Source organism: Salmo salar, chromosome 09, assembly GCF_965601325.2.
Source record: "Salmo salar chromosome 09, fSalSal1, whole genome shotgun sequence".
Lineage (NCBI taxonomy): Eukaryota > Metazoa > Chordata > Actinopteri > Salmoniformes > Salmonidae > Salmo > Salmo salar.
The window spans coordinates 139,355,821-139,370,355 of NC_138299.1; the positions used below are offsets into that span (position 1 = coordinate 139,355,821).

The following is a 14,535-nucleotide window of genomic DNA, read 5'->3' on the forward strand; positions in this document are numbered from 1 at the left end:
AGCCGCCGGAGCCGCCAGAGCCGCCCGCCAGACTGGTGTGTCCTGTGCCTGCGCCCAGGGCCAGGCCTCCTTCATATCTCCCCAGCCTCCCCAGTATACTTCCACAGACAGCCGTTACAGCTCTCTACTATTATTCTGACATTTCACATTCTTAAAATAAAGTGGTGATCCTAACTGACCTAAAACAGGGAATTTTTACTAGGATTAAATGTCAGGAATTGTGAAAAACTGAGTTTAAATGTATTTGGCTAAGGTGTATGTAAACTTCTGACTTCAACTGTACATATGAGATGAGTAATGCAAAATATGTAAACATTATTAAAGTGACTAGTGATGATTTCAAGTCTATGTGTATAGCGCAGCAGCCTCTAATGTGCTAGTGATAGCTATTTAACGGTCTGATGGCCTTGAGATAGAAGCTGTTTTACCTCGCCTTCTGGATGATAGCAGGGTGAACAGGCAGTGGCTCGGGTGGTTGTTGTCCTTGATGATCTTTTTGGCCTTCCTGTGACATCGGGTGCTATAGGTGTCCTGTAGGGCAGATTGATTGCACCCGGTGTTGCGTTGGTCAGACCGCACCACCCTTTGGAGAGCTCTGTGGTTGCGGGTGGTGCAGTTGCCGTACCAGGCGGTGATACAGCCCGACAGGATGCTCTCAATTGTGCATCTGTAAAAGTTTGTGAGGGTTTTAGGTGTCAAGCCACATTTCTTCAACCTCCTGGGGTTGAAGAGATCCTGGTTCGATCTCAGGCTGTGTCGCAGTCGGCCGCGACCGGGAGACCCATGAGGCAGCGTACAATTGGCCCAGCGTCGTCCGGGTTAGGGGAGGGTTTGGCCGGCCTGGTTGTCTTTGTCCCCTCGTGCTCTAGCGACTCCTGTGGCGGGCCAGGCGCAGTGCACGCTGACACGGTCGCCATGTGTACGATATTTCCTCTGACACACTGGTGCGGCTGGCTTCCGGGTTAAGCGAGCATTGTGTCAAGAAGCAATGCGGCTTGGCGGGGTCGTGTTTTGGAGGATGCACGGCTCTCGACCTTTGCCTCTCCAAAGTCTGTACGTGAGTTGCAGCGATGAGACAAGATTGTAACTACCAATTGGATATCACGAAAAAGGTCTAAAAAAGTTCAACTTCTGGGGTGGCCGGTGGAGAAACCCTGTTTTAGGGTCAGATGGCCCAGGGTAAAGCTCTATTTAGGGCGATACTCATCCCCGCCATTAGCTGCAATATGGTCACCTGTTCCGGTAAGGTCCATGTCCATGACTTTGATGACTATAATATACAATTAACATGAGGCAGCCAAGACTGGCATCTGTTATCCATTTAGATTTTTTTTTTACACTTTTCATGTGTAAACAAACACATAACTAAATAGGTACATAACACTTACCATGTCTTGAGGCCTTCTTAGACCTTTTATGTCCAGGTCTTTGGTGAATTATGTTTCCTCTGCTGTCCCTCTCTATCCATTGGACAGGGACAAGGCCAGTGGCAGGAGCAGGTGACTGTCGCTTTGCAGCTCGCTCCTTCTGATCCTAAAGTATTTATTAAAATCAAACATAGAATGCGAATCTGTCTGTGATTAAAATTACAACACAACAACATTGTGGTATGTACCCACAATTCAAGTGCCCTAAAAATACACTGGGGAAATGTGAAGAAACTGTAATGCTGTTTTCATGTTGAAATTGTAATGCAGTTTTCTCGAAATGCCTCCTCAAATTCCACCTGTGCCTCATCCTGCTCTTTGCTCAAGCTCATTTCTCTATTTGTTTGAACATCAACAATAACAAACAAGTACCAAAATGTGTGATCATATACTGTGAGACACAATCACAAATTCTTATTTTCAATGACGGCCTAGGAACAGTGGGTTAACTGCCTTGTTAAGGGGCAGAACAACAGATTATTAGTTTTTTCAGCTCGGGGATTTGATCTTGCAACCTCCCGGTTACTAGTCTAACGCTCTAACCACTAGGCTACCCTGCCACCCAAAATATGTGCACTGTATATATATATTCAATCAGTCTGGTTTTAGATCTAAACAGTACCACATCGGCCACTATGCTTGTTGTAAATGATATTGCAAATGCCTTAGATGATAGAAAGCACTGTGCTGCGTTGTTTGTAGATTTGTCAAAAGCTTTTGACACATTTAAGTCATTTACGTTTACATTTAAGTCATTTAGCAGACGCTCTTATCCAGAGCGACTTACAAATTGGTGCATTCACCTTATAATATCCAGTGGAACAACCACTTTACAATAGTGCATCTAAATCTTTTAAGGGGGGGTTAGAAGGATAACTTTATCCTATCCCAGGTATTCCTTAAAGAGGTGGGGTTTCAGGTGTCTCCGGAAGGTGGTGATTGACTCCGCTGTCCTGGCGTCGTGAGGGAGCTTGTTCCACCATTGGGGTGCCAGAGCAGCGAACAGTTTTGACTGGGCTGAGCGGGAACTGTGCTTCCTCAGAGGTAGGGAGGCGAGCAGGCCAGAGGTGGATGAACGCAGTGCCCTTGTTTGGGTGTAGGGCCTGATCAGAGCCTGAAGGTACGGAGGTGCCGTTCCCCTCACAGCTCCATAGGCAATAGACACTGTAGACCATGCTATCCTTTTGAGTAAGCTGTCATCTATAGGACTGGACACTGATGCCTGCCGATGGTTTTATGACTATCTTAAAGATAGAACTCAGGCCGTCATGGTTGACGGGGTCAAGTCTGACCCCTTACAGTTACTTAAAGGGATCCCTCAGGGTTCAATAATTGGCCCACTATTGTTCTCACTTTATATAAACAACATTGGTGATGATGTCAGATATTGTAAATTCCATTTATATGCAGATGACACAGTGATGTACTCTATTGCTCCAACAGCGGACCAAGCTTTAATGCCATTGGAGTCTGATTTTAGGATACTACAGGGGTCTCTTTTACAGCTTAAACTTGTTTTAAACGCTAAGAAAACAAATGTCATGTTTTTTTCTAGGTCTAAACTCTCAGTTAGAAACACTTTTGTAATCACTAGCTTGGATGGTACTCAAACAGGTCTCTGCATATAAATATTTAGGGGTATGGTTAGATGATAGGCTTTCTTTTAAAAAACATGTTACTGAATTGGGAAAAAAGCTCAAATTCAAGATAGGGTTCCTTTACAGAAACAGGGCTTGTCTGTCCTCCGTAAATAGAAAACAAATTGTGCAGGCTTCTTTTATGTCCGTTTTAGATTATGGTGATATTATCTATATGCATGCATCGGCAAACACATTAAAACCACTGGATGCTATTTACCATTGTGCACTCAGGTTTATCACGGGTGATAGTTACAAAACTCATCACTGTATCTTATATCAACATGTGTGTTGGGCCTTTCTATCTATGAGGCGAGAGCAACATGCTCTCTTGTTGATTTATAAAGCACTTCTTTTAAAATTACCTCCTTATATATCATCATTAATTTCCATTAGATATACTAATTTTAAAACCAGATCACAGATGTGGATTACATTAGAGAATCCTGTGGTCTCCACAGAGTTGGGTAGGACTGCCTTCAGTTCCTTTGCACCTTATTTATGGAACAAACTGCAGATCCAACTTAAGTTAGACACTCTGGTGTCCCTTGCCCATTTCAAAAATGTTATGGAGGATCAATATGATGTTGTCTGTGATTGTTTCTGTTGAATTGTGTCTTTGTTGTATGTTTGAAATGTTCTTGTCTGTATGCCTAAAACTGTACATGTCAACATGTTTACACAGGGCACAGCCGTAAAAGAAATCCAGGTCTCAGTCTGTTTTCCCTGTTAAAATAAAGATTAAAAAAAAAAAATAATAATAATAATTCTTTCCAGTGCATCCGGAAAGTATTCAGACCCCTTAAATTAATCCACATTTTGTTACGTTACAGCCTTATTCTAAAATTGATTTAAAAAAAAATGTATTCATCAATCTACACACAATACCCCATAATGACAAAGCCAAAACAGGTTTTTAGACATCAATGTCAGAGGATGGGACAATTTGCTTTGTCCTCTAGTTGTGAAATGAGTATAGCAGGTGTGTGCAAAAGGGTGAGGAACACATTGATGCAGACAGGTGGTGCTAGTGTGTTCTGACCCTAATAAACCGGTCAACATTAGGACATGGCAGGTCCTCTCCACTATGGTGACTGTGTAGATATCACATGGACGGTATAGAAAATCATCTTTGTAGATACCATTCTGACTGCATAACCTCATGGCTCATGACCTCTCGTGTCATGTCTCAACACATCTGTGTCAGAGGATTGACATCATCATTTTGATTGTGACCATCGGGAGGGGTTACATCAGAGAAATTGGGATTGCTATAGATGCAATCCCTGGGGAACCAGTTCATATGAGTCATACCAAACTGTCAGTACTTATTGTGACATCAACATACACAGCTGAGCTGTTCTTGTCTCTAATGACTCATCTTTCATGTTTTGTGTGGACCCCAGGAAGAGTGCTACTGCTTTTGCAACAGCTAATGGGGATCCTAATAAAATAACAAAATAACAGAACCATTGACGTGAATAAGATGAGGTCCTATAGATCACAGAGATAAATCAATCATGGAACAAGGTTAATACTATCACGCGTTAACATATCAATCAGTGGCTTCGGCACAGGTGCGCGAGTGGAAAATCAATCAGTGAGGCCATTAAACAGGTTGACTGGCAGTGGCCGGTCGTCTCTCTGCTTGAACCACAGGATGTGTACTATGGGGATTACAGTGACTGATGCTGTGTTTGAGTGGGCATGGCTTTCCTGCTGCCTGCTGCTATATATATATCCACCACACCCCTGAGACTTTGATCCCAAGGCTAATTCCCTTGAATTGTCCAAATCCACTCTGACGAGAGTGACAGCACACACCGGGAGAGAGAGACAGAAATAGAGAGAGAGAGAGGTGGTGGGGGCACAGCCTGCTTATTCTTGACTGAAGGAGTGAAACGTCTCCTCGGCAGACTGCGTGTGAGCAGCTGCACACTTACAGAGCCAATGAAACAGTGCACGCCGCTGGATGGTGTGCCTGTTTCATGTTCCACAGATTTCTTGCACTCTGTGCCCACTTGGCAGAGGGACAGGCTGATGTCACCCACCCAGCCTCCATAATCAAATGAGACGCTAATCCCACAATCCCACTTCTGCAAAGCCCTACCCGTAGAGAGAGAGAGGGGGGGGGGGGGGGGGGGGGGGGGAGGAGAGAGAGAGAGAGAGAGAGAGAGAGAAAAGGAGAGGTAGAGGGGAGAGAGACAAAGAGGGGGAAGCTGGTAGACAGAGAAGCCCAGAGGCTGTGGACTAGTGGACCACGTTTCTTTTTTAGGTCAGTCTCGTGTTGACCCACAGAAGGAGCAACCTAACTGATCACAGTCTCCACCCTCAGAACCCCTCCCACGTGGACCCCGTCATAGCCCATCCAGGCGTCACCCTGGAGACCAGCTGCTCCCCTGAGGGGCCAGCGGAGGGAGAGTGCTGTAGGAGCTGCACCCCTCCATCTGCACCCCCTCCTCGGCCCTCTATGCCCACCATGGGAGTGACCACCTTGGAAGGTGTGGAGGTCTGCCAGGATGGGGAAGACTTCTGCCTGACCACAGAAGGGTAAGACTCCTCTCTGATTGTGTGTGTGGATCACACAGGTGTGCAGTGATGCTCTAGTTACAATTGATGATGACTGTTATGGAGATGTTGACCTGTGTCAGGACCTCATAGTAGAGTGTAGAAATTATACTAAGATAGCACCAGTGAAAAAGTGTATAGAAAGTGTGGGTTTGATGGTTAGGGGAAGTAGAGAGTCAAATTGGTGTATGGGTGAGTGAATCAGTGGTGGAGCTGAACATGTTTGTGTTATCTGTGGTCTGTCATCAGTTTGCACATTGTGATTTGTCCCCGTTTCCTGCCCACAATCCTCCTGCGCTACCATGAAGTGAGTGAGCGTGTTAGCTTCTTACTGACAGGCTGGCAGAGGAATGTTCAGGAGGCAGGGAGGAGATTACATCTAGGCTAAGCCAGCTGAACATTTTCCGTCACAGATGACACACAAACAGCTTATCCATGCACATAGCACAGTTACTGTGTCAATAACATATCATGACATGAATTGGGTCAAAAACATGGTATTTTTTAAGCTGAAACAAATTTCACAGAAAACTGGACATGAATGTAAAAGTGGTTTACACAGTTGTTCTGCCGCTTTGAAAGACTCTTACAGCCCAGCCTCATTAAAACGAAAGGCATGTCAACAGGAGTGAGTGATGGCCACAGTGACAGAAGGCCATAGTACCAGACTTTCGCTGGGAGGAGTGGTGAGAATGGGGAGACAGATCTTCAGTTCCTCTTAATCCTCGGGGGGCTTTTCTGGAAAACATAAACAGATTTAAAGTGGAAATAACTCAGGCTCACGCAGTGGAAATAATTCCGGCTCATACAGTGGAAATAATTCCGGCTCATACAGTGGAAATAATTCCGGCTCATGCAGTGGAAATAATTCCGGCTCATGCAGTGGAAATAACTCAGGCTCATACAGTGAATGGGAAACTACGTTTCTCCGTTTTAGCATGGAGGCTTGGCTTTGGACACAGCACTGAGCTTTAGCACTGCACACATGCATGAGTGGGTGGTTTGAGGGGCCATGTGAACATGGTGATTAGGCTTACCACAACTGGGATTCACTCTGCTACCTCACAGACCAGCCCCAGCCAATCAACTATAGCACTGACCCCTCTGACCAATGAAGGGCCTGTTTCAAAGTGATGAGGGACATGCAATGTGGCCTGCATTCATGGCATGAGGGACTAGAGAGAATTATGCTCAGAAAAACGGATGTGGTTGTCATGAGGTACACTAGTGAATATGTTCTTAGAGAGGTCATTGAGGTGAGTAGTTTCCTGATTTGCATCTGTTTGCATTTGGGAAGCTGCTTGAGCCAGTTGGGCGTGACCAGAGAGACAGTGTGTGTATAGTACTAGCACCAGGACAGATCTCTCTGGGACAGGTGTTTGTACGGGAGGGGTTGGTCGATGAGAGGGATAAGGGGAGCAACAGGAAGAGAGAGGGAGGGATAGAGGACAAGCATCTGTCAACAACAACTGTGTAACTGACTGGTGTCCAGAGCCTGCTGGTAGAAGTGGCAAGGCTTCTTAGCATCGTGAGAAGGTCAGTTAGTCATCCAGGCAAAAACATGATGATCCTTCAAGGTTGTGTATGATAAACACAGGCAGGGTTCCATATAACGGAGAAATCATATCAAATTTTATTTGTCACATGCGCCGAATACAACAGGTGTAGACCTTACAGTGAAATGCTTACTTACAAGTTTACAAAATACAAATAAGAATAAGAAATAAAAGTAACAAGTAGTTAAAGAGCAGCAGTAAAATAACAATAGCGAGCCTATATACAGGAGGTACCGGTACAGAGTCAATATTGCGGGGCACCGGTTAGTTGGGGTAATCAAGGTAATATGTACATGTAGGTAGAGTTATTAAAGTGATTATGCATAGATAACAGAGAGTAGCAGAGGCGTAAAAGAGGGGGGGCAATGCAAATAGTCTGGGTGGCCAATTGATTAGATGTTCAGGAGTCTAATGGCTTGGGGGTAGAAGCTGTTTAGACCTAGAATTGGCGCTCCGGTACTGCTTGCCGTGCGGTAGCAGAGAGAACAGTCTATGACTAGGGTGGCTGGAGTCTTTGAGAATTTTTAGGGCCTTCCCCTGACACCGCCTGATGTAGAGGTCCTGGATGGCAGGAAGCTTGGCCCCAGTGATTTACTAGGTCGTACGCACTACCCTCTCTAGTGCCTTGCGGTCGGAGGCCAAGCAGTTGCCATACCAGGCAGTGATGCAACCAGTCAGGATGCTCTCGATGGTGCAGCTTTAGAACCTTTTGAGGATCTGAGGACCCATGCCAAATCTTTTCAGGGGGAATAGGTTTTGTCGTGCTGTCTTCACGACTGTCTTGGTGTGCTTGGACCATGTTAGTTTGTTGGTGATGTGGACACCAAGGAACTTGACGCTCTCAACCTGCTCCACTACAGCCCCGTCAATGAGAATGGGGGCGAGCTCGGACTGCCATTTCCTGTAGTCCACGATCATCTCCTTTGTCTTAAACACTTAGAGGGAGAGGTTGTTGTCCTGGCACCACACGGTCAGGTCTCTAACCATCTCCCTATAGGCTGTCTCGTCGTTGTCGGTGATCAGGCCTACCACTGTGTCATTGGTAAACTTAATGATGGTGTTGGAGTCGTGCCTGGCTGTGCAGTCATGAGTGAACAGAGAGTACAGGAGGGAACTGATCATGCACCCCTGATGGGCCCCTGTGTTGAGGATCAGCATGGCGGATGTGTTTAGTCCCAGGGTCCTTGGCTTATTTATGAGCTTTGAGGGCATTATGGTGTTGAATGCTAAGCTGTAGTCAATGAATAGTATTTTCACACAGGTGTTCCTTTTGTTCAGGTGGGAAAGGGCAGTGTGGAGTGCAATAGAGATTGCATCATCTATGGATCTGTTAGGATGGTAGGCAAATTGGAGTGTGTCTAGGTCAGCACATGCTCGCAGTACACGTCCTGGTAATCCGTCTGGCCCTGTGAATGTTGACCTGTTTAAATGTCTTACATCGGCTGTGGAGAGCGTGATCACACAGTCGTTTGGAACAGCTGGTGCTCTCATGCATGTTTCAATGTTATTTGCTTCGAAGCTAGCATAGAAGTAGTTTAGCTTGTCTGGTAGGCTCGTGTCACTGGGCAGCTCACGGCTTTTTTCACTTTGTAGTCTGTAATGGTTTTCAAGCCCTGCCACATCCGATGAGCGTCGGAGCCAGTGTAGTACGATTCGATGTTAGTCCTGTATTGACACTTTCCCTGTTTGATGGTTCGTTGGAGGGCATAGCAGGATTTCTTAAAAGCTTCCGGGTTAGAGTCCCGCTCCTTGAAAGCGGCAGCTCTAGCCTTTAGCTCAGTGCGGATGTTGCCTGTAATCCATGGCTTCTGGTTGGGGTATGTACGTACGGTCACTGTGGGGACAACGTCATCGATGCACTTATTGATGAAGCCAATGATTGATGTGGTATACTCCTCAATGCCATAGGAAGAATCCCGGGAACATCTTCCAATCTAGGGTCTACTCTGGTGCCAGGATTGCCCGCGCAAACAATGGTTACATCAGTACCACCTGATCCAAGGTTTTGTGTAGCTCAATAGTATATATTCCTTCTGAGACACTTGTGCATGCAGAATTGTGTATGTGTACAGTGTAGTATGAGTAAGATGTAACTTTTTGTCTCTGTCTACTCAGCCATGTAAAGTGTTGCATCAATGCTGAGTGTGAATGTGTTTCTGTCTTTGTGTACTGCGTTCCTGTAGTTCATCCCAGTGGCTTTGTACAGTATTGTCACGCCCTGACCATAGAGAGCCCTTGGATCTCTATGGTGTAGTAGGTCAGGGCGTGACTAGGGGGTGATCTAGTATGTCTATTTCTATGTTGGTGCTGATATGGTTCCCAATTAGAGGCAGCTGTTTATCGTTGCCTCTGATTGGGGATCATATTTATGTAGCCATTTCCCCACCTGTGTTTGTGGGATATTGTTTGTGTTTAGTTGCCTGTGTGCACGTCATGACTTCACGTTTCGTTTGTTTCACGGAGATTAAAATTATGTGGAACTATACTCACGCTGTGCCTTGGTTCGCTCATTACGACTAATTTGACAGAATATCCCACCAAACCAGGACCAAGCAGCGTGCCCAAAAGGGAAAGGAGTTTAAGACATGGGAGGAAGTGATGGAACGATGCGAAACCCTTCCTTGGCGGCAGACGGAAGGTAATAATGGAGGACAGCGACGACGCCAGGGTTCGCGGCCACAGAAAGCCCAAGGACAACCCCAAGTTTTTTGAGGGGGGGGGGGGCACAAGGGGTGGCCGGCCGAGGAGAGTGCCAGAGCCCGAATGGCAAACTCTGGAGGAGCGTGTCGTCAGACAACGGCCACAGAAACCCCAATATTTTTTTTGGGGGGGGGGGGGGGGCACATGGAGCTGGCGGCTGAGCCGCGGGAAGAGCCAGAGACTGTCAGAGAGACAATGGAGAAGTTGGGAGAGAGAGAGATGAGAGAGATGTTGTGCAAGTGTGTTCTGCTCAACATTTGACCAGAAGATCCGGTTAGCAGTCTGGTGAAACCTGTGTCGGCTCCACGCATCTGGCCTCCAGTGCGCCTCCCCAGTTCGGTATGTCCTGTGCCTGCTCCTCGCACTCGCCCTGAAGAGCGTGTCACCAGTCCGGTGCAACCTGTGCCGGCTCCACGCATCTGGCCTCCAGTGCGCCTCCCCAGTTCGGTATGTCCTGTGCCTGCTCCTCACACTCGCCCTGAAGTGCGTGTCCCCAGTCCGGTACGTCCTGTGCCTGTTCCTCGCACTCATCCTGAAGTGTGTGTCACCAGTCCGGTGCCACCTGTACCAGCTCCACGCATCAGGCCTCCAGTGCGCCTCCCCAGTCCGGTACGTCCTGTGCCTATTCCCCGCACTCATCCTGAAGTGTGTGTCACCAGTCCGGTGCCACTGTACCGGCTCCATGCACTAGGCCTCCAGTGCGCATTCACAGTCCGGAACCTCCTGCGACAGTCCACGGTCCGGAACCTCCTGCGATGGTCTACGGTCAGGAACCTCCTGCGACGGTCCACGGTCCGGAACCTCCAGTGACGGTCCACGGTCCGGAACCTCCAGCGACGGTCCACGGTCCGGAACCTCCAGCGACGGTCCACGGTCCGGAACCTCCAGCGACGGTCCACTGTCCGGAACCTCCAGCGACGGTCCACGGTCCAGAACCTCCAGCGACGGTCCACGGTCCGGAACCTCCAGCGACAGTCAACAGTCCGGAACCTCCAGCGACGGTCAACGGCCCGGAGCTTCCAGGCACGGTGTCCAGTCCAGCTCCAAGGCCGGAGCCTTCCTCTACGCCGATGCCCAGTCCAGGCACGGTGTCCAGTCCTGCTCCATGGCCGGAGCCTTCCTCCGCGCCGGTGCCCAGTCCAGGCACGGCATCCAACCCAGCTCCAGGGCCGGAGTCCTCCTTTGTGCCGATGCCCAGTCCAGGCACGGTGTTCAGCCCGGTGCGATGGCCGGATCCGGGGCCTGGGCGGGGGCTACGACCTGCACCGGAGCCGCCACCGACACTAATCACCCCCCCTACCCTCCCCATTTGGTTTCAGGTTTTGCGGCCGGAGATTCCGCACCTTTGGGGGGGGGGGTACTGTCATGCCCTGACCATAGAGAGCCCTTGGTTCTCTATGGTGTAGTAGGTCAGGGCGTGACTAGGGGTGATCTAGTATGTCTATTTCTATGTTGGTGCTAATATGGTTCCCAATTAGAGGCAGCTGTTTATCGTTGTCTCTGATTGGGGATCATATTTAGGTAACCATTTCCCCACCTGTGTTTGTGGGATATTGTTTGTGTTTAGTTGCCTGTGTGCACGTCATGACTTCACGTTTCGTTGTTTCTTTATTGTTTTGTTTGTTTCACGGAGATTAAAATTATGTGGAACTATACTTTTTTTTCTCTGTATACATAAATGATGTCGCTCTTGCTGCTGGTGAATCTCTGATCCACCTCTACGCAGACGACACCATTCTGTACACTTCTGGCCCTTCTTTGGACACTGTGTTAACAACCCTCCAGACGAGCTTCAATGCCATTCAACTCTCCTTCCGTGGTCTCCAACTGCTCCTAAACACAAGTAAAACTAAATAACTAACACTCTTCAACTCTTCTACTAACTAACACTCTTCAACCGATCGCTGCCTGCACCTGCCCGCCTGTCCAGCATCACTTCTCTGGACGGTTCTAACTTAGAATTTGTGGACAACTACAAATACCTAGGTGTCTGGTTAGACTGTAAACTCTCCTTCCAGACTCACATCAATCATCTCCAATCCAAAGTGAAATCTCGAATTGGCTTCCTATTTCGCAACAAAGCATCCTTCACTCATGCTGCCAAACATACCCTCGTAAAACTGACCATCCTACCAATCCTCGACTTCGGCGATGTCATTTACAAAATAGCTTCCAATACCCTACTCAACAAGCTGGATGCAGTCTATCACAGTGCCATCCGTTTTGTCACCAAAGCCCCATATACTACCCACCACTGCGACCTGTACGCTCTCGTTGGCTGGCCTTCGCTTCATAATCGTCGCCAAACACATTGGCTCCAGGTCATCTACAAGACCCTGCTAGGTAAAGTCCCCCCTTATCTCCGCTCACTGGTCACCATAGCAGCACCCACCTGTAGCACGCGCTCCAGCAGGTATATCTCTCTGGTCACCCCCTAAAGCCAACTCCTCCTTTGGTCGTCTCTCCTTCCAGTTCTCTGCTGCCAATGACTGGAACGAACTACAAAAATCTCTGAAACTGGAAACACTTATCTCCCTCACTAGCTTTAAGCACCACCTGTCAGAGCAGCTCACAGATCACTGCACCTGTACATAGCCCATCTATAATTTAGCCCAAACTACTACCTCTTCCCCTACTGTATTTATTTATTTTATTTATTTTGCTCCTTTGCACCATATTATTTATATTTTATCTCTGAACTTTCTTCAAACTACAAATCTACCATTCCAGTGTTTTTCTTGCTATACTTTATTTACTTTGCCACCATGGCATTTTTTTGCCTTTACCTCCCTTATCTCACATCATTTGCTCACATTGTATATAATCTTCTTTTTTTTTTTTTTTTTTTTTCTACTGCATCATTGACTGTATGTTTGTTTATTCCATGTGTAACTCTGTGTTTTTGTATGTTGTCGAACTGCTTTGCTTTATCTTGGCCAGGTCGCAATTGTAAATGAGAACTTGTTCTCAACTTGCCTACCTGGTTAAATAAAGGTGAAATAAATAAATAAATAAAAAAACTCACAGTGCGCCTTGGTCCGCTCATTACGACGACCGTGACAAGTATATACTTCGTGTGTGATATCATTTAGCAAAACTATCTTTTACACACAGAGGGATGGAGGCGCTTGGTGCCCAGGAGTCATCGATGGGTGAGATGTCACCGCAGATGAATAACGAGAACAGGTTACCTTTCCAGGTACATATCCACCCAACCTCTGCATCTATGTTCAATATCACATATATGTTTCTCGTTCCAAATACCATTAATAAATGGCATGCTATTGATCAATAGATTATGATGGGTCTTCTACTAAGGTTTACAATACAGGAGTCTATACCAGTGAATTAATGTCACCATCCATGTCAGCCTACATTCAATCACCTACCTGTGGACCCTCCCTCTGCCTCCAGATCTTCCCAGAACCAGTGGAGGTGTCTCTGAGTCCAGAGGGCTCTCCCAATCACCTGCAGCAGTTCAGTCCCTCAGAGAAGGAGCGGCTTCCCTCCATCATGGTGGAGCCCACGGACATGAGCGAAGTGGAGAGTGGCGAGTTACGGTGGCCCCCGGAAGACATGGAATTCTGTTCTGAGGAGGATGATCTGTTCCTGGAGCAGTGTATCCCCCCGGCCAACATTGCAGACTGGGGAGAGGAGGAGGAAGAGACGTCTGTTATCAACCACCAGCAGAACACATCCCTCATTGGTATGTTGTGTGTATCTCTGTATCTCTCTATAAATGCGTGTTCTATTTCTCTTTTCAGACTCTCTTACTTTAATCCATGCTTCTTTGCTTGCGTAGACAAAAGACCAATAGGATAATCAGTCATTCTTTCTAACTCTTTGATGATGTATTATTATGTCTGTCTTACAGACCTCCAGTCAGATGCGTTCAGGGATGAAACACCAATTCTACCACCTAGCAGCTCACCTGCCCTGAACTGAGTCACCAACCTCACCCCTAAACCCCTGCTATCTTCCCGAGGAAACCACTCACAGACCATGGGTCACAGGTCAATAGGAAACAGATTCCTGGACAGAACGGTACCACAGCTCAAATATTGTCCAACAATGAAAGGAGATAAGCTTCAATGTTATGTAAATAAGTTAAGTTAGGCAGTAGTGTAATGTTCTATGCAAAATGTCATAAATAAAACCAAGGACAGCTCTGAGAGAGAAGGGTTATCTGAAGGAGTTGTGTGAAGAAGAATATCTATCAAGAGTGCTTATTTTAAGAAAAGTTCTAACACATCCGTGGAAAGAAGGAAATAACACTTTGCTGACATTTGCAGTTTTTTTCATGAAGTCATTACTTCATTTATTATTTTCCCCTATTTCCAAGGGCCCAACAGTGGTTTTGGAGTACATCAGAGTCCATACTAGAGTTAGTAATTGTATAATGTTTACATATGTTTATTGCATTGTTTAAATTATGGGGTTGCCAAGAGATATGTAGCCTGGCACGCCACCCCACGTGGTCCAAAGAGTTGTCAGCCAGGTTAGGGGATATGGCACTCCACCCACAAGTGTTAGACATACCCACCTGGCTGTGGGCTTTCCCACAAGCGATAGATTTCAGTGTTGGCCTAAACCAAGGATGGGCAACTCCAGTCCTCAGGGGCCTGATTGGTGTCACAGTTTTGGGCC

The 14,535-nt window shown here is 47.0% G+C and overlaps 1 protein-coding gene across 1 annotated transcript; it reads left to right on the top strand.

Moving 5' to 3' along the window:
- The first annotated feature begins 5,297 nt into the window (after window positions 1-5,297).
- On the top strand, window positions 5,298-14,067 carry LOC145858086 (uncharacterized). Its single transcript, XM_082956358.1, has 4 exons — window positions 5,298-5,614; window positions 13,003-13,087; window positions 13,303-13,594; window positions 13,763-14,067. The coding sequence occupies exons 1-4, from the start codon at window positions 5,535-5,537 to the stop codon at window positions 13,831-13,833; spliced, it is 528 nt and encodes a 175-aa protein (XP_082812484.1). The 5' UTR covers window positions 5,298-5,534; the 3' UTR covers window positions 13,834-14,067.
- Window positions 14,068-14,535: the final 468 nt, after the last annotated feature.